At 62.7% G+C, this 18,222-nt stretch overlaps 2 protein-coding genes across 9 annotated transcripts; one reads left to right on the forward strand and one right to left on the reverse strand.

Moving 5' to 3' along the window:
- Positions 1-1,444: 1,444 nt before the first annotated feature.
- On the reverse strand, positions 1,445-12,056 carry DNASE2 (deoxyribonuclease 2, lysosomal). Its single transcript, XM_090061580.1, has 15 exons — positions 12,018-12,056; positions 11,810-11,916; positions 8,050-8,167; positions 7,670-7,720; positions 7,396-7,473; positions 7,261-7,317; positions 7,109-7,168; positions 6,853-6,917; positions 6,375-6,415; positions 5,251-5,362; positions 4,692-4,854; positions 4,128-4,224; positions 3,744-3,905; positions 3,105-3,302; positions 1,445-2,620 (listed from the first exon to the last, which is right to left on the reverse strand). Exons 1-15 carry the CDS (start codon positions 12,054-12,056, stop codon positions 2,286-2,288), a joined length of 1,683 nt encoding a protein of 560 aa, XP_089917706.1. The 3' UTR covers positions 1,445-2,285.
- GCDH (glutaryl-CoA dehydrogenase) lies at positions 6,889-18,216 on the forward strand. 8 transcript variants are annotated; one of them, XM_090059449.1, is made up of 13 exons: positions 10,751-11,051; positions 12,006-12,086; positions 12,355-12,466; positions 12,643-12,669; positions 12,808-12,942; positions 13,261-13,323; positions 13,647-13,817; positions 14,071-14,200; positions 14,698-14,914; positions 15,246-15,349; positions 15,695-15,820; positions 16,095-16,255; positions 16,960-18,216. In XM_090059449.1, the coding sequence occupies exons 3-13, from the start codon at positions 12,370-12,372 to the stop codon at positions 17,031-17,033; spliced, it is 1,305 nt and encodes a 434-aa protein (XP_089915575.1). In that variant the 5' UTR covers positions 10,751-11,051; positions 12,006-12,086; positions 12,355-12,369; the 3' UTR covers positions 17,034-18,216. The 8 variants fall into 8 exon arrangements, with proteins under 8 accessions (XP_089915572.1, XP_089915577.1, XP_089915580.1 ...); XM_090059446.1 differs by lacking the exons at positions 10,751-11,051; positions 12,006-12,086 and adding an exon at positions 6,889-7,033; XM_090059451.1 differs by lacking the exons at positions 10,751-11,051; positions 12,006-12,086 and adding an exon at positions 6,909-7,048.
- The last annotated feature ends 6 nt before the right edge of the window (positions 18,217-18,222 follow it).

Consider the following 18,222-nt stretch of genomic DNA (forward strand, 5'->3'; position numbering starts at 1 on the left):
GCGGACACAACACAACACAACACAAGCCCCTCACACAACGCGCCGGGACACAATGGCGTGGGCAGCACCCGCCCCCCACGGCGCCCCGGTACCTAGGCCGGGCCGGGCGGCGGCGGCGGCGGCGGCGGCGGCGCGATGTGTGTTAGTGGGTCAGCGCTTGCATAACGCGTCCGCCCGGCTCCAGCGCCGGCACCGGTGGGGCGGGGCCGCAGCCAGGGCCGCCCCGAGGGGCGGGGGGCAGAGGCGGCTGCATCCCGGCACCCTTGGGGGTCCCAGCGCAGCCAGCGCCCCACCCAGCGGCGGTTGCAGCGGGGTTCCGGTACATCCAGCCCCACCCCCTCGCGGGTCCCACCCCAGAAGCAGCTGCACGTCCCCACGCAGCGATCCGGATGCGGCCAGCGCTCCTCATGTCCCTCCCCAGAGGCAGCTGCATCTTCACTGCGGGAAGCCCGGCAGAACCACCCCGCCCCCCGGAGGTCCTACCCTAGAGGCGGCTGCAGTTCACCCCCAGACCCCTCCGGTATTAGCCCTACCCCTCCCACCCCCACGCAGCAGCTCACCCCAGAGGAGGCTGCATCTTCCCCCCGGGTCCGTGTATAACCCCCCCACGTGCCCCACCACAGAGGCGGTTGCATCTCCCCCCCAGGGTCCTTGTTTAACTCCCCCACACACACGTGTCCCACCCCAGAGGCTGCTGCATTTCAGGCCGTGAGAAGGTGAAGGTTGGGGGGTTCCCGAATGTCACGGAGCCCAGTGAGGATCAGGGCGACAAGACTGCACCCCCGTCCGGTTGAGAGCGGCCGAGTGGAACAGGGGCCGGGGGAAGAGGCGTGGCCTGCGGACTGTCAATAAAGCACTAACTCACAAGATTCGCATGGTTTGTGCTGCCCCCTGGTGGCCGCCCCGCACTACGACACCCCCGGGCAGCGCCCCCTGCTGCCTAGCAAGCCTGTGACGCCTCCCCGCCAGGGGTCCCAGAACTGAACAGACAACCCAGGCATCCAGGCCCAGGACAGCTCCACTCAGGCCCCACCTGCCCCTGTGCCCAGGAACTGCGCCCCACTTCCGGCCCCAAGCAGCTCCGAGCCACTTCCGATGCCACCCAGCGCTGCCTGGGAAGTGGAGTCCCAAGCCCGGGGCATCCTGGGAGAGGGAGTTTCAGCTTCCCAGAATATGCTTAGTACAGGGCTAGCGTACGCTGGGAAATGCAGTCTGAGGAGCCTTGCAGGACCCAGTCACGGGGAAGGTCCCACAGGCAGCCCCCTCCCCGCCAACCTACCCCCAACCCAACTCCTGTTGCACAGCTCAGAAAGAATCCAGGCATCTGGACGCCCAGCCAACCCCCTCCAAGGGGAACCAGGCTGCTCTCAACTAGGCCCCAACACTCCCCCCCTCCCAGTCCCTAAACCATGAGATGGGCACAGACATCTAGAGACAGCGCATGGACACTTGGCAATGGGACTGTTTATTGGCAGCTTTAGGGACCCAGGTGTCTTCCCCCCCACAATTCCACAATCCTCTGGCCACTTAACAAAGCCCCAGATAAACATGAGGATGGTCCAGTGGCCCCTGCCTAGGGGGGTGGGGGGGGAGTCACTGTTCCCCCGAGCACTGCCAGGAGTGACCAGGAATAATGCTCACAAGCTGGCAGAGGGTAGGGTAGGTTAGATATCAGGAGGCGCTACTTCACAGTCAGGGCGGCTAGGGTCTGGAACCAACTTCCAAGTGAAGCAGTGCAGGCTCCTACCCTGGGGGTTTTTAAGAGGAGGTTAGATGCACATCTTGCTGGGGTCGTTTGACCCCAGTACTCTTTCCTGCCGTGGCAGGGGGTTGGACTAGATGATCTGCTCAGGTCCCTTCTGAGCCTAGAAACTATGAAACTATGAGAGAACCCAGGTGTCCCGGCTCCCCCCACCCCCACTTGCATTCCTCTCCCAGGCCAGGTGACCCAGGCTTCCTGACCCCCTCCCTGCTCCAACCACTATTGCCCCAGTCCACATCTTGGGAGAGAATGCAGGTGTCTTGGTTCCTGACTAGCCCCCTCCAGCATGGGACAGAACCTAGGGGCCCTGGCTCCCTGCCCCACAAACATGGCTGAGAGTCCAGCCCTCATGACTCTACTACCCCTTACCCCCACCCAGGGAGAACCTAGGCATCCCAGCTCCCCTCTCTGCTCTAACCGCAGGCTCCCCGCTTCCCCACCCAGAACCCACATGTCCTGGTTCCCCGCCCCACTCCCAGCCTGGAGGAGAATCCTAGCATCCAGCCCCCCACACCACTACCAGCTAGGGGCAGGGGTCGTAGTCCTGCACCAGGCTGCGGAAGGCCTTCCAGAGGGGGCGGTGAGGTAGGCAAAGAGCACCACCACCACGCTGCTCCTCGCCCCGATTGCGGTTGGTGTCAGCCACACAGGCCCAGGTGGCAGTGTCAGTGACTGCCCACTTGGAATGGTCCTGCGTGGTTGCGAAGGCTGGCATGTCTGGGAAGGCCACATGCGCCACATTCAGCACCTGTGGCCCCGGCCCTGAGCAGTTGGAGGGCAGATCTCCTGTCCCGTCCCGCCACGACTCCACCAGCACTGTGTCGCCTAGCGCCGCAGCCAGCCAGCCAGAGTACAGGTCTGGGGGCAAACGGCAGAGTGCACACGTAAGCCCTGGAGACCCCTGCTCCCCCACAACCCCTGGCAGCTGCCCCCTATGCCCCACCCCGCCAAGCCCTCATGAAGACATGAGCCCAGGCCTTGGGCCCTAGAGCCCCTTCAGCCTGCCTTACCAACCTCTCAGCCTCACTATATCCAAGGCAGTTCCCCTCCTGCACAGCACCCACTCCCCAACCCAGAGCCTAGAGCCCCTGCCCACCCCCACTCTGCTCACCAACTCACGGAGAGCCCAGCCAGGGCTCCTATTCCCTCTATAGGTCTCCCAGCCCCTGCACCCCAGCCAAGAGCCTTGGAGACCCCAGCCCAGGCCCCTGCCCACTATAGCTCCAGGCAGCCTTCCCAAGCCATGGAGCCCCCAGCCTAGGCCCTTGCCCCGCTAGTCCCCCATTCTTCCACCCCACCCCAACCAAGAGTCCCCATCTGTGCCCCAGCCCCCTCTGCTCACCATCGTGGAAGCGGCGGTGTTTGGCCAGGCTGAGGAAGGGTGCCCCGCCCAGGGAGGGGAGGGTGATGCTGCGGTTCCAGGGCGGTATCTTCACTGGCTTCATGGAAGCTGCCAGCGCCAGATCAGGCAGGTCCTGGGCAAAGGCACCGCCCACGCTGGAGTCGTACACCAGTGGCTGGTTCACCCGCAGCTGCTTCCCTGGGTAGAGCAGGGGGTGAGGGTCGGGCATCAGGGCTTTGGCCTGAGGTGCGACAAATGCGCTGACTCCGCTCAGCCCAACCTTCCCACCCCTCCCAGCACAGGAGAGAACCCAAGTGTCTGGGCTCCCAGAGCCCCCTGCTCTTATTCCCCAGAGAACCCAGGTGTCCCAGCTCCCACCCCTCCCCTTGAGACCCCACTTCTCCTCCTAGAGGTGGGAAAGAACCCATGAGTCCAGGCTTCCAGCCTCCATACAGAACCCAGGTGGCTGGGCTCCCAGCCTCCCCTTGTTCTCACTCTTTAGCCTCCATAGGGAACCCAGGTGCCCAGGCTCTCAACCCTGCTCACCCACATAGAGAACCCAGGGGTCCAGGCTTCCATCCCCTCCTGCTTTTAGGCCCCAGTCTCTGGAGAGAACCCAGGTGTCCGGGGGGTACGTACCAATGTCCTGGAAGCTGGCATAGGGGAAGGTGATACACAGGAAGGTCTGGCCAAAGCGGGAGGCAGTTGCGGGCCAGGCGAAGGTGGTAGCTGTGGGCGGCGGGAAGTGCGGGGCACTGTGCACCAGCCACAGGCCCTGTGTCCCATCCAGCAGCACCACTCCTGCCACAGTCACAGCCAGTGTGGGACCCAGGTGTCCAGGCCACCCCACCCCCAGAGCCAAGATGGGACCCAGGTGTCTGGGCTCTATGCCCCTCTCCCCTAGCCCCTCACCAAGAGCTGAGATGGGACCCAGGTGTCACCCACCCAGAACAGGATAGAATCCCCCCTGCTTCCCCCTCCCCCTGCAGGCACAGGGTGGAGAACCCAAGTGTCCAGGCATACCCTTAGTGTGGCCATGGGAGGCAGCAAGGCGGGTGCTGACGCTGGTATTGGCCCGGGGGGGCTGGTCGTTGTACAGCACATAGGCCACAGCCGCACCCTGCCGGGGTGGGAGGGGAGCAGGGGGAGCTGGCTTCAATGCTCCCCCAAACCCAGATTTACCCCCAACCATGCCCCTGGCGCTGACTCCCTGTGTATTCACCCCTTGCCCTACCCTATGCAGTTACACCCGTGCGCTTACCTGTACCCCGATACCAGTGACCCCTGACCCCACCTGTGCATGCACTCCAATGTCCCCTGACCCCAATGACTCCTGACCCCCATTACTGCATGCACCTCTGTACCTCCTGTCCCCAGTGACCCCCACTTGTGCACTCATCCCCATTCCCCCTGACCCTAATGACCCCTGACTTCTAGGCATTCCCCCTGCATCCCTTGTCCCCCATGACCCCTGCCCCCCACTGATGCACTCCCCCTATGCCCTCTGACCTCTAGGCACTCACCCCCCTGCCCCTGATACCCTCTAAGCCCCATTATTCACCCATGAACCCTAACCCCCGCACTCACAGTGGTTGCAGCCTGGTAGAGCTGGCGGAGAGTGGTGCCCAGAGCACCCTGGGAGCTGTTGATGAGGGCACGGCCAGACACCCAGCCCCCACTGTGGGCATCCAGGTAGTGGTAGCGCAGCCCCTGGCCTGGGGAATGGTGTGGCAGCTTGTAGGCCACAAACCTGGGGTAGGGAGGGGGCAGGGGCCAGTTAAACCCAAAGGCAATGGCCAGGCTCCCCCTGCCCTCCATGCCTGGAGGAAGCTTTGTGGGGGTGGATTTGGGAAAGGGAAGGGACAATTGATGAGAGAAAGCCCCCCCCTCCCCAACTGAAACATGGGGGGTTATGGCTTGAGGGTTGCATGGGTGAGGTTGGAGTCCGGACACTAGGGTTCTCTGAGGGAGGCCTGTGGGTCACTTGAGTTGGGGGACCAAACTCCTGGGTTGTCTGGGAGAAGTGGGTTTGCAGTTGGAGTTGCGGGGGTGGGGAGCCCAAACACCCAAGTTCTCTGTGAGGGAGATGGGTTAGTTCTGGAGGGGGAACCCAGACACCTGAGTGTTTTGGGGTGGTGGCACTCACCAATCCACAGGCTGCCCGTTGTCATCATAACAGGAGATGCCCCCCCCCACAGCAGGGGTCAGGGACAAAGCCATGAACAGGAGAGGCAGCATCATGGGGGTGGGGCACAGACCTGCGGGGACACAGCAGCACAGTGACACCCTAGCCAGGACACCTGGGTTCCCTCCCCAGCTCCGGGGGGAGGGGGGGGCGATAAGGGGAGCTGGGAGCCAGGACGCCTGGGTTCTCTCCCGAGCCCCGTGGCGTGGGGGCAGGGAGCCCGGACTTCCTCATTTTCAGGGGAGAGGGAGGAGGCCCAGACGCCTGGGTTCCCCAGCCACCACTATCCCATGAAAGTGAGGGCATCCCAGTTCCACCCCAGAAGTAGCTGCATCTTAGCACGGGGTCCCGGCCCGCGCCCTGCGGGTCTTGCTGTACCCAGGCTGTCGCCCGGAGAGAACCCAAGCGTCTGGGACCCCCTCAGCAAACCCAGGTGCCTGACCACCCCCCTTCCCAGGAAACCCAGGTGTCCGGGCCCCCCGGCCAGCCGAGGGGAGGTCTCACCTATCTTGCGTGTCCGCGAAGTACCCCTCCGGTCTCGCGGGACACCCCCACTTCACTTCCCCGTGGAGGGAGCACATGACCCGGGGGAGCTGGGCGGGTTCATGGGCGGGGCTGGACGCCTGGGTCCTGTCTCTGTGGGTGGAGTTGCTAGGAGCACCACCTGAGTCCTCTCCTCGTGGGGAGGGTCTAGTAGGGCAAAGGCTGGACCCAGACGCCTGGGTTTGCTCCTGGCTAGAAAGAGCGGAGTCCAGTGCTTTGGGAGTGGGGGGCTGGAGCCGGAGGATGCTTGGGTCCTATCCTCTACGGGGGCCAGGCAGTGGGATCTAGTAGGCGCGGGGGGGGCTCGGACTCCTGGGCCCTGTCCAGGTTCGGAAGGGCGGGGAGTCCCGATCCCGAAGCGCGGGGGCACGTTTCTCCCGTTTCCTTTATTGCGGGCCCAGCGCGCGGATCAGGCCCAGCGCGGCGCGGAGCAAGGCCCAGGCCGCCTGCAGCGCCGAGCACCTGCGGAGGGAGGAGGCGGCGTGAAGGGAGCAGCGACCCCCGCCGCCCCCGCCTTCCCCGTAGTCCCGGAGCCCCCTCACCTGGCTGGGCGCCGCCCCGAGTCCGGCTGCAGCAGCATCTCCTGCGGGGGGGAGGCAGTGAGACCCGGGACCCCAGCGCCCCCATCCACAGCCCCTCCGGCCCCAGCGCCCCCAGGACTTGGCCCCGCTCCCCTGAACTGCCCTCCTAGGCCCGTCTCTGGACCCCTCTCACTTCTGAACCGCACCCCCCGCGCCACTGGTGTAACTCCCAACCTGCAGCCCCTTGCCCTCCGCTTCCCACCGGGACCCCGTACCGTCCAGCCGCTACCTCCCGCGGGGCCTGGCGGCGCCTCCCGGGCCCTGGAAAAGGACGCGGTTCGGAATCCCCACCCCCTTTGCCGCCCCGGGGATTAGAGTGACCCCCGAGAGACCCCCAACTGCTGCGGGCCGCGAGGGGAAGGGTCCACCCCCAGCCGGGAGGGGGAGGGGGAAGGGGCTGGCCCCAGACCCCCCCCAGGAGTCCCCTCCCCCCACTCACAGCTCCGCCTCCTGCTGCGCCTCAGCCACGCGTGGGGCCAAGGACCGGATGCTGTCGCGCAGCGTCTGGGGGGATGGGGACAGTCAGAGCCAGGATCGGGCCTCCCCCGAAGGCGAGGGGTCCGTCCCCTGAAAATCACTCCGACAAGGGGGAAATTGAGGCACGGCCCCGGCGCACCTCCGTGGGTGAAACCTAGGTATCCTAAGGCCGCGGGAAGGGGTGGGGGGTAACAAGGTGGAGCAGGGTCGGCACCTACCTGGGTCCACAGGGACAGATCCCGCACGGCCCCGCTCAGCTCCTCCAGGTGACACCACCTCTGCTCCCCGCCAAACCCCCCCGGTAGTCAGCCGGACTGGGACGGGGCGGGGGGGCTGTGGGTCGGGAGTGAGGGGCACCGCCCCCCCGTACCTGGGCGATGCAGTCGCCCCTCCCCAGTTGCTCGGTCTCCGTTTCCCGCAGGTGCCGCTGTGGGGGGTCACACCCATCAGCTCCCGCTCCCAACGGTCGCCCCACGGGGGGCCCACCTGCTGTCGTCCCCCTCACCTCCAGCTCCGCCCGCTGCGCCCGCAGCCGCCGCCCAGTCTCCAGCGCGCACCGCACGGCCGCCCGCTGCCTGCGCGCCTGTGTGGGGAGGGTCAGAGCTCCCCAAACTCCCCCTCCCCCAGAGCAGCCGGGTGGGGAAACTGAAGCAGAGAACCCGAGTCCGGGGTTCCCCAGCCCAGCCAACCCAGGCGTCCTGCCCCCCTTCCCCGGCCCAGCCCTCTCTGTAAAGACCCGAGGTGTCCAAGCCCCCGCCACCCCCCTCCCGGGGTCTCACCTCGGCCTGCAGCTCCCGCACGGTCTCCGCCTGCCGCTGGTTCTCCTCCTCCTGCGGGGACGGGGGTGGGGTGGGTTGGACCACTCGGACCCCTGCCCACGCCCCCGGCCCGGCCAGGAGGGAGGCATGCAGGGTGCTGTGGGTCGGGAGTGAGGGGCACCGGGAAGAAATGGGTGACAGGGGGCTGCAGGTCCGGAATGGGTGGCACCAACGGGATTGGGGGGGTAGGGGTAGGGCCCCGATCAGGGATCTGTGGGGGATGAGGTCGAGGGTCCCAATCCGGGAAGGAGCGAGCGCCGGGGTGGGGAGCGCTGGATCCGATGCTGGCCCCGGGGTCGGGAGCGGGGGACGTTGCGATGTCCCATATCCAAGGCTCTCACCCTTCGGTGGGCACAATCCTGTTGCCGGCGCCGCTGCTCTCGCTGCTCCCTCCGGGCCGCTGCCGCCTCCTCCAGGCTCTCCCGCAGTGCCCGGGCGGCCTCGGCCAGCGGGGCCAAGCTGGAGGGCGGGGGTGACCGGGAGCTCAGGAGATGGGGGCTCTGGACCCCCAGGGACTGGGACCCCCCTCTCCTCGCCCCCCGGGGGTCTCACCTGCGCCCCCGCAGCCGCCCGCACAGCCCGGCCCGTCGCCCTCGCAGCTCATCCAGGCGGTGCTGGGAGCGCTCGGCCCGGGCCAGCCCCGCGGCCAGAGCCCCCCGCAGCCGCTCGGTCTCCTCCGCCGCGCCCCTGCGCCCACCCCCACCCACACGTCAGCGGGGGCTTCAGGTCGGAAGTGAACGGCACTCAAGGGCCGTGCCCCGGCCTTCTAGCTGGGGGTGTGTGTGCAGGGAGGAACCCCACCAGTACGGGGGACCCGGCGGCCCAGTCTTTGTCCCCTGAGCCCCCAGCCCGGGAATCTTCCCACAGTGAAGGGAGCTGGGGTGGGGGCGCCCCCTGGTGGGTGGCAATGGAAGTACAAGGTGTCTCTGCCCCACTCCCCTCCCCGCCAGGGACCAGGGAATCTCCCCCTCCCCACACCCCGGACAGCACCACAGGGGCTTGGACCCCCACTCACGCCGGGTCCATCCCGCACTGGGCCTGGTCCCCTGCCCGGGTGAGTTCACCGAGGGGATGGCCCAGGTTGTCTAGCAACCATCTCCAACACAGAATGGGGAGAACTTGAAACCACCGTGACCCCTGCCCTAGCAACCAGGCTCCCATAATGAGGGGGTAGCCATACAAGCCCCCTCACCCCCATCCCGAGTTACCCCCAGCCCCAATTACCCCCCCCCCCCGCTTTAGGGTCTATTGCCCCCAGGCCAGAGCCTGGAAGCTTCTAGAGACCAGAGGATTGCCCCCACCCCTTCTCCCCTTCCCATTTGGGGCCTGGTTCAGCTAAAAACATCCTCTTTATTAATTGAATTAAGAACAAAAACATATCTCTTCCCAGGGGTTACAGAGCCACGGCTTAGTGGTGGGGGGGATAGGGGGAGCTGGAGAAGAGCTGACTCATCATGGGATGGTGAGCCAGCTACCTCCCTCCTGGCCCCCAGAACCAACATCACCCTAGAACCTTCCCCACTGGCAGGCCGGACACCTGGGTTCCCTTTCCGTCTCTGCAACCTCTCAATGACCTGGGTCCAAGTCCCATAGCCCGTTTCTCAGTTTCCCCTCTGGGCAGCACCTGGTGCACCCCGGAACCTGGGGCAGAGTGGGGGGGGGTCACCTGGGCAACCCCCAGCCTAGGCCTTGGCTATCAAGGAGGGGATGTGGCTGGGAGACAGCAAGGAGTATCCCCCCTGCACTACAGGGGGTAGGATAAATGGGGAGGGAGCTAGAGGCCCCAGGGGCTGCAATGATTGCTCAGGGCAGCTCCAGGCCAAGTGGGCTGGCTGGGGGCTCTGACCTCCCAGGATCCCACCCCACCTCAGGCCTCCGGGGGGGGGCATAAGGAGCAGCAGGGCTGGATCTAGGCCTCGCAAGCTGGGACCTGGGTTCTATGTAATGGAGGTGGGTTCTAGGTGCCCCTAGAGATGCAGCCAGGCAGGAGATTCAGAGCCAGGGGGGCACTCAGGCAGAGCGAGCTGGGGCAAGGCCTGGGTATCAGGGAGGTGGAAGGACACTCTTCCAGGTGAAGAGGTGGTCCCAGGACCCCACGGGTGGCTTCATGTGCAGGCAGGACCACTCCCCCACCTCCTGCCGGCCCGGGGCGGCTCCCCGGGGCTGGTGCACAGATGTGCCACGACGTGCGAGCTCTGGGTCGGGTCTTGCCGCAGCTCGGGGGCTGCAGGGGCCCAGGGCTGGGTCTGGGCGCGTAACTGGCCCGGGCAGGGGATGGGGGCCCGGGGAGCTCAGCGCCGGGAAGTCTGGGACAGGCCCCCGACCCCCGGGAGCCGCCCTGGGCCGGCTGCTCCGCGGTGATTCCCCCCGACAGTAGGTCCCGGGAGGCCTTGTCCGGCGCGGGGGTCTTTCACCCTGGACCGCTTGGGAGCAATGGAGGACGTCCGTCAGCGCAGGGCTAGGGCCCGGATGCCTGGCTTCCAGCCTCGGCTCTGGGGAAGGAGTGGGAGCGGGTTGGCGGGAGCGGGGGCGGGGGGAGCTCGGGCCGGATCCCTGGGTTCTCGCCCCGCCGTTGCCCACCTTCGTACCCTTCGTGCTACCGTTTCTGTCCCCCCGCGGTTCGGGGGAGGGGGGTCAGGGCCAATCCTTCCCCCACAAACACACACCAGCGCGGGCCCTGGAGCCACCAGATAACGGGGCCTGTCCCCACAGTGGCCGGTCCCGGGGGCAAGATGGTGGTCCGGAAGTCTGAGCTCGTGATGGACCGGAGGGGGTAGGGGGCAGCGGGTCGGAGGGTGAGGGGCTCCGGCAGGGGCTAAGGCGCTTTCAAACAAACTCTCCCATCCTGAGCTGGGCTGCAACCCAGGCGTCGAAGCGACCCCGCCGCCCCACAGCGCTTGCTCTGACCCCGGCAGCCCCAGCACTTGGCTCCTTACAGAAAATAGCAGCGCCCTCCCCCACCACTCCTGGAGTCTCCCGCCCCCAAACGAAGGACCACAACCCCGCCCCGCCTCAGCCAGCCCAGCAGTGCAGCCACTTCTGGGGAGCAACCCTAGTAGAAGAGAGGCCCCGGGAAGGGGAGTGGGCTGGATGTCACGCGGGTGCCCCCCGGCTCCGCACCTCGAGAATCTCTAACTGCTTGTCCTGGAAGCCGCCACCGAGGTGCCGATGAGCGGGAGCGGGGCTGGGGCGCCCCCCGCGGGGGGCGGGGGGCAGCCCGGGTCCGGGGGCCTCCAGAGTGGCAGCGCGATCCCCGCCCCCCCTCAGGATCACCGCCTCCCTGGAGCCTTTATTGCCTCGAGGGCTTCGGGAGCGGCCTCACAACTTCACGTTGGCAGCAGAGGTGACAAGCGGGGTGGGGGTGGCTCTTGCCCCGCCGTGCGGGCTGATTAGCCCCTGGCGCAGGGGGGTCAGCCTGGACCTGGAGGTGTGAGAACACCCGGGGCTGTAGCGGGAGGGTCTGGGTGCAGGGTTGGGGAAACTGGGGCACGGCGGGGGACTCTCTGGAGATCGCCTAGAGAATCCGGGCAGAACCCAGGAGCCCTGGCAGGCAGCAGCCAGTGCCCTGGGTCCGAGCTAGCCAGTTGTGAGCGGCGGGTAGGGAGTGCGGGGCACCACTGGGCTGTTCACGGCTCTGGCACGGGGGCGGGGCTGGAAAGGGGAAGCGATGGCTCCCCAAACCGGCCGGGTCCCCTGCGCCCACTGCGGGTCATATGATGCCCCCTCCCCGCTCTGGGGTATCTCCCCAAGCCCCTGCTGCTGGGGGCTGAGACCTGCCAGGCCGCACAGCCGGGGGAGGCGGGGATTTAGGGAGCAGCAGGAAGACGGAAAAGAGGCAGCTGGGCACCACGCTGGCACCTCGGACACTTGGGTTCCTGCCCCCCCCCCGCCTCAGTCCTGGGAGTGCCTTCTGTCCGACCCCGTACCCCAGTGTCCCCTTCCTCCCCTCGCTGTCAACTCTGGGAGCTCCCGGACAACTCCCCCTCACTCCCGACCCACAGCCCACCCTCGCCGGTCGCTGCTGCCCCCTGGTGGGCGTTTTCGAGGTGCCGGGCCCCGCCCCCTTACACGACCCCCTCGAGGACCAATCGCCCGACATACCGTACACGCCACAGTCCCCTCGGAAGCTCTATGTGGGCCCAGTAGTCCCTCCCGCCTCGGCCGGCCCACGTGTCGGTTGCACGGCCCCTGCCCCCGCGCGTGGGTCCCTGCGGGGGGCGCCCCTGAGGCGGGGTGGCAGCCGCTGCTCCAGTGTGGGCCGCAAAGTGTTAACCTTCCCACTTCCGCCACGCTCAAGATGTCGCCCCACCCCGTGTGATGTCACACCCCGGGGCACCCCTGGGTCCATTGCATCACCTCCGTCCCGGTGCACGCTAAGGTGAGCACTGCCCTCACGTTGGCCCGGGATTGGTCGTGGGGGGGGCGTCTGTTCCGGGAGAACCCCCCCTCACACAGAACCCTGGGAGCTCAGGCCCTGGGGATGGGGATGGGGATGGAACCCAGGTGTCCCAGCCCTGCTCCCCAAACCTGCTGACCTCCTAGAGCGTGGATGGAACCCAGGGTCCTGGCTTCTAGCACAGCGGGGGCTGGAGGAGGCCCCCGGGTCTGACCCTAAAGCAGCCCCCTTCTCTCTTGTGTCCCACTAGGCAGACGCTGCCCCCATGGCTTTGAGGCTGGCCCCCAGGAGACTCCTGCAGTACTGGCCTGGGACAACACTCGGGGCTGCCCGGGCACAAGGCACGGCACCAGCACGCAGGGGTGAGTAGGCAGTGTGGCTGGGACTGGGGAGGGGTCTGGAGGGGAGACTGGGACCTTGGCACCCCTGGCTGGGTTCCTAGGTCCCTTTCCCCTCCTGGCATTAGCTGGAGTTTGGGTCAGGAAGTCCCAGCAGGGGCTGTGAGCTCTCTTAACAGGTCTTTTCTGTGCTTTTCCAGAGACAGAAGCAAAAAAGATCCCCAAAGGTTCCTATCCTCCCCCCAGCACATGCCCACCCCAGCGTGGGCAGGGCAGGGGGAGTTCCTATTTCCTGGGGCCAAAGTCCTGGGTTGGGGCTGGGCTGGAGCCTGCCTGGGTAGGTCCAGCTCTGATTCCCTCCCCAGCCCAGTTCGAGTGGCGGGATGCCCTGCAGCTGGAGCGGCTCCTGACACCTGAGGAGGCCATGATCCGGGACTCCTTCCGCACCTACTGCCAGGAGAAGCTGATGCCGCGGATCCTCATGGCTAACCGGAATGAAGGTGCCCCTGATCCCTGCCCCAAACCCCCCCAGCCTTTGCCCTGACATTGGCAGTCATGCTGGCACTGTGCCTGTCAGCCATGGCAGGGAGTTGTGTGCATAGAGTCAAGGTTATGAAACCCTCTGGCATGAATCCAGAGTCACTCCAGTGGCCAAGGGAGAGGGAGGGGGCTCTGGATTGGCCCCTGGGGGGGAATTAAGAGCACAATCTGGCCCTGAGTTGCCTGTTTCAGGAGGGAATGTGGGGGCAGGATCGGGGTGCCTTTCCCCACCATTCATGCAGTCATGCTTCTGACATACTCCCCCTGCCTCCTTCCAGTCTTCCACCAGGAGATTGTGTCAGAGATGGGGCAGCTGGGTGTTCTGGGCCCCACCATCAGAGGTATGCAGGCAGGGGAGGAGGTGGCATGAAGAGGATTGTGGGGGCACATGGGAAGGATCCCTGGAGGTGGGAAGCCAGGTGGGGGCTGAATCGGGGTACTTTGGAGCCCATCCCTGGGGCAGAGGGTCCCTGCAGCAGCAGGATGAGTGCACCTATGTGGCACCCCCTACCCATGGGTCTGAGAGGGTGTCTTCATGTCTGTGCACCTCAGCAGGCAGGGGGGTTGGAGCCAGGGAGGGCTTCCAGTGCCCCTGACATTGGCAGGGTTCACACTGACTGGTCCCACCGGAGCTCCAAGATCACATCCTGCCCCTATCTCCCAGGCTACGGCTGCGCAGGGACCACATACGTGGCATATGGGTTGCTGGCACGAGAGATCGAGCGCGTGGACAGCAGCTACCGGTCGGTCATGAGCGTCCAGTCCTCACTGGTCATGCACCCCATCCATGCCTATGGCACCGAGCAGCAGAAGCAGAGATACCTGCCCCGGCTGGGTGAGTTGAACTGAGGGGCAGGGATGGGGTTGCCAACAGTTCCATGTAGCACTGGCCCCTCCTGGCTGTGGGGAGCAGAGCTCAATAATGTCCTGGGAAAATCCTGCTGCAGAGTTGGGGTGTGGGGACATGGTGTCTGCAGGGGGACTCTGCAGAGGGGGGACAGGTGGGTATGGGAGAGGCAGATGGAGGTTCCGGGGGCTTGGTAAAGCAGACATGGCCAGGGTAGGAACATGGTTCTCACTGTCCCCAGCCAGTGGGGAGCTACTAGGCTGCTTTGGGCTGACAGAGCCCAACCATGGGAGCGACCCCGGGAGCATGGAGACCAGAGCCCGCTACAACCCAGCCAGCAAGACCTACACCCTCAATGGCTCCAAGACCTGGTGAGGGACAGTGCCCCTATGGACCCCCCACTCCCTCCCCCGAACTCCCAAGCTCCTCAGCTGTGACTTGTCTCCCTGTGGAAGGGCCATGGGAAGCTGGGCTGAGACCTGGCCAGCTTGCTTCATGCAAGGGCCACACAATGGCTGCCAAACAGGGACGGCTGTGTTAGGGGGTGGCAACCAGGATGCCTGGGTTCTCTCCTCTGCTCTGGTGAGAGTGGGGTCTAGTGTGCGAGAGGAAAGGGGAGGTAAGAGCTGGGATGCCTGGGTTCGTTCTGCTTGGGGAGGGGTGTGGGGTTGAGCGGTGAGAGGAAGAGGAGGCAGGGGTGAGTCTGGGAGCCAGTACTCCTAGGTTCTATCCCTAGCTTTGGGAAGGATGTGGGATCTAGGAGTTGGAGCTAGGAGCCAGGATGCCTGGGTTCTTTGCACCCCCCCCCCAGACTGCTTTGTGCTGATGGATGCTGTGGGTGTGACTGATCTTCCATTACCCCTCCCAGGATTACGAATGCACCCGTGGCTGATCTGTGCGTGGTCTGGGCTGTGTGCGAGGATGGGAAAATCCGGGGTTTCCTGCTGGAGCGGGGCATGAAGGGGCTCTCAACGCCTAAGATTGAGGGCAAGTTCTCCCTGCGGGCTTCCATCACTGGGATGATCCTCATGGAAGATGTGGATGTGCCAGAGGAGAACCTGCTGCCCAACATCTCCGGCCTGGCTGTGAGTCCTGCAGCTGCTGCATTGCGGGGCTGGGGTGCTGTTTTGATGGCAGATGCCAGCTGCAGTGGGGACAACTGCTTGCAGCCAGTGCTGCCTCTCATTACTGAGGATATAGCTGATGTGCTGCACCCCAGAAGTAGCTGAATCTCAGTGCAGAAAATAGTTCCTCCCCAGCTGTTAGATAGCTCAGCCCTTCCTGGCTGCTGGAAGCAGCCTGCTTTTGATGCCAGCGAACTTGTGCTGTGAGATGCAGCCCCAAAGGGGGTGGCTACAGGGAGTAATGCCCTGGGCTCCTGGTAAAGCCACTGAGGTTCTGCTGTGCATCTTGCAGGGTCCTTTCGGCTGCCTGAACAACGCCCGGTATGGCATCGCATGGGGAGCACTGGGTGCTGCTGAGTTCTGCCTGGAGACAGCTCGGCAGTATGCTTTGGACAGGTGAGAGCTGCAAGCACCATGCTGGCCTGTACTGTCCTGGCCACTCAGTGCAGAAGTGTGTGTCAAAGAACCAGAGCAATTGTGAAGCTTCCTGTTTCTCTTAAAAGTGGTGGGGGGAACTGAGGAGCAAGTAATGCAATTTTGAGTATAGGATACTGTGAAAACTCAGGATCTATTCCCTTTGGCTGCTGATGCTAGGCAAGATGCGTTCTTGCTGCGTGCCTCAGTTTCCACCTCATACATCTAGTTAGACTCTTTGCAGCAAGGACTGTCTGGGCAGTGCAGCAGAGAGCCTGGCTGGGGCTTCTACCTCCCCAGTAAAGGACTTGTGTTCCTCCCTTCTAGGATCCAGTTTGGGGTGCCACTAGCTCGGAACCAGCTTATCCAGAAGAAGCTGGCTGACATGCTCACAGAGATCACCATCGGCCTGCAGGCTTGCTTGCAACTGGGGAGACTCAAGGATGAAGACAAGTACCTAGAGGCCTCTTGGCAACTAGAACAGTTGTTCTCTCTTGGGTTTAGAAAAGCATAAGGTTGGGAGAGATTGAATGGCTCCAGGGGCCATTTCCTATATAGGGGCCCAAGGCATCTACAACGTTTGGGTTGAGAACAAAGGTCATGCTGTGACCCAGCGGCTGGATTCTGTACTGAGTCTCAACCATGGCCAGCAGGTTGTGGGCAGCTCCTTGGGCCCCTCTGGGTGCTGTCCCCATCACTGTCTCTGATGGCTACTGCTGTCCTGCAGGGCCACGCCTGAGATGATTTCCATGTTGAAGCGGAACTCCTGCGGCAAAGCTCTGGACATCGCCCGCCAGGCCCGTGACATGCTGGGGGGGAACGGCATCACTGATGAGTACCACATCATTCGGCACGTCATGAACCTGGAGGCTGTCAACACATACGAAGGTAACTCCCTGCTCCTGCCACACATACACGCACCCCATATGGAATGCTCAGGGAACATCCTAGTGTCTCCTTGTGTCTTGGCAGCAAAGGGCAGGCAGAAGCATGTTCTGTATGGCATAGCAGGTACCTTGTTAGCGGGCCTTGTTCTGTGGGGAGCAGGTTGGTGACTCTGAAGAGGAGAATTCTGCTTAATGTGTGGCACCCTGCACATAATGCTTGGGGCAGGGACATCCTGGTAGCGTGTGGGTCTGCCTCCTGGTCTCCAGTGCTGCCATCTGGCATGTAGTTGTCTCTAAGTTTTTCTTCAGTGCATTGTGGGATCTTAGTGCAGTGCTTGGGGGATTATGGGAGATGAAATTCATATCCCCCAAATCCTTGCTTTACCATTGTATAGATAAGGCTCTCTGTCAATTCTTCTGTGTTTCAAACAAACTTTTATAGACTTCTTGGTCCCTCGCTTCAAAACCAGTGCTACTGGGGAAAGGGGCTTTTTTTTCCCCCACTACCCTGATAAATAGATACAGTTTTACCCAGGGTCAGTACAATGGCAACGTTCCTCTTGTAATGAAGCAGCCAAGCTCCCAAGATGCAAATACCTGACAAAACTTAGACAGACAGGGAGCATCAGCACTCTCCAATTATCTGAATGTTGCCTAGTAACAATTCAGGGTTTTTTTTCTCTCTTGTCTTTCTTCACCCCACAGGCACCCATGATATCCACGCTTTGATTCTGGGAAGAGCGATCACTGGGCTTCAGGCTTTCACTGTCAACAAATAAATCTGCTTTACTGGGACAGCCAGGAGAGGGCAAAAATTGCCTTCATAACTGCCTTAATTTTTACAGTGGGAGAAGAATTTCATGTCTCTTTCTGCTTGCAAGGTTAAAGTTTTCCAAGCCAAAGGCTGCTGCCATTACAGTGAAGCTGCTGTCACACAGGATTTAATTGATCTTCAGTTTGTTTCTGTGATTCTTGTGTAATGTGCAGCAAGATTTACTCACAAATCTCAGTGGTTGATTTGAACTTTTTTCCCCCTTCCCAAGTTTGGGAAGCCAAGAGAAGTTCTCCCTTTGCCTTCAGCTTGGGTAAAGGATCTAATGCTATCAAGAAAACAGGCCCAATAACACCCCTGTCTTTGCTTTTTTTTTTTTTCTTGTTTGTTTTTTTGACTGCTGTATTTGGGGGGGTATGTGAGAGGGGTGACACTAGAAACGCTTTTGTCAAGTGGATGATGCACAATGAATTTGTAAGGAAGGATTGGCTTGACTGGCTGTTTGCTCCTTAGTGGCACAATGCAACAGCTTTCTGGGATCAGCTGTGAAGATCTGCAATGGTTCTTCCTTTTTTTTTTTTTTAAGTTCCATTGGATGCCAAAGCTCAGTTAAAACTTGCTCTGTGGATCTGGACTGATGTGATACAGTGGAGAGCTTCCTTCTCTCTACAGCCCTGGTTTTGCATTAATTATCCCTAGAACTTGGTGCACACTTAGTGCTGCGCCCTGCCCCCCGTAAGAGGCTGCTATTAGTTTCTGTGTGGGCACAACCTCACAGACCCCTAGCTATACCAAGCAGGCCTTCTCTTCACCAGACCATGCTAAGAGGCACATCTCTGCACTCTGCCTGTGGGACTCATCAAATCCATACAACAGAGCAGCTGAGCCTGGAAAGCCTGGCACTGTCGGCTGCTGGGAGTTCAATTCCTAGCTATCACTGAGTTACCACTTGGCTTTGGGCTAGTTGCTTTCTATTTCTATGCCTCTTTTTTTTCTCAAGATGTAAGAGGAGGACAAGGAGTCTTCAAGCTCTTTGAGGTACTGCAGAAGCAAGGATCCGTCACTACAAATTCCTCTTGGTAACCCTTAGCTGAGTGCTGCTGGTTTGAGGCTCCTTCAGTTTCTTAGATTTCTTAAATTTAAAAATATACAGTAAAAGAAAAATAAAAGTTATGCATCTTGCTTTCTCAGTTGTG

The sequence above is a fragment of the Crocodylus siamensis genome, chromosome 8, assembly GCF_052110815.1.
Source record: "Crocodylus siamensis isolate JL-2025a chromosome 8, ASM5211081v1, whole genome shotgun sequence".
Classification (NCBI taxonomy): domain Eukaryota; kingdom Metazoa; phylum Chordata; order Crocodylia; family Crocodylidae; genus Crocodylus; species Crocodylus siamensis.

What these genes read in the sequence shown, in the direction of transcription:
- DNASE2 (XM_090061580.1), bottom strand. Translation starts at nt 12,056, where the DNA reads ATGGACCCAGGGGTGCCCCGGGGTGTGACATCACACGGG. An exon ending in AGGATTGTGCCCACCGAAGG is followed by an intron (nt 7,721 to 8,049) that starts GTGAGAGCCTTG and finishes CCGTCCCCGCAG; the next exon opens with GAGGAGGAGAACCAGCGGCA. An exon ending in CTCCCATGGCCACACTAAGG is followed by an intron (nt 3,906 to 4,127) that starts GTATGCCTGGAC and finishes TGACTGTGGCAG; the next exon opens with GAGTGGTGCTGCTGGATGGG.
- GCDH (XM_090059446.1), top strand. Translation starts at nt 6,926, where the DNA reads ATGGGGACAGTCAGAGCCAGGATCGGGCCTCCCCCGAAGGCGAGGGGT. An exon ending in CATGGCTAACCGGAATGAAG is followed by an intron (nt 12,943 to 13,260) that starts GTGCCCCTGATC and finishes GCCTCCTTCCAG; the next exon opens with TCTTCCACCAGGAGATTGTG. An exon ending in TCTGGGCCCCACCATCAGAG is followed by an intron (nt 13,324 to 13,646) that starts GTATGCAGGCAG and finishes CCTATCTCCCAG; the next exon opens with GCTACGGCTGCGCAGGGACC.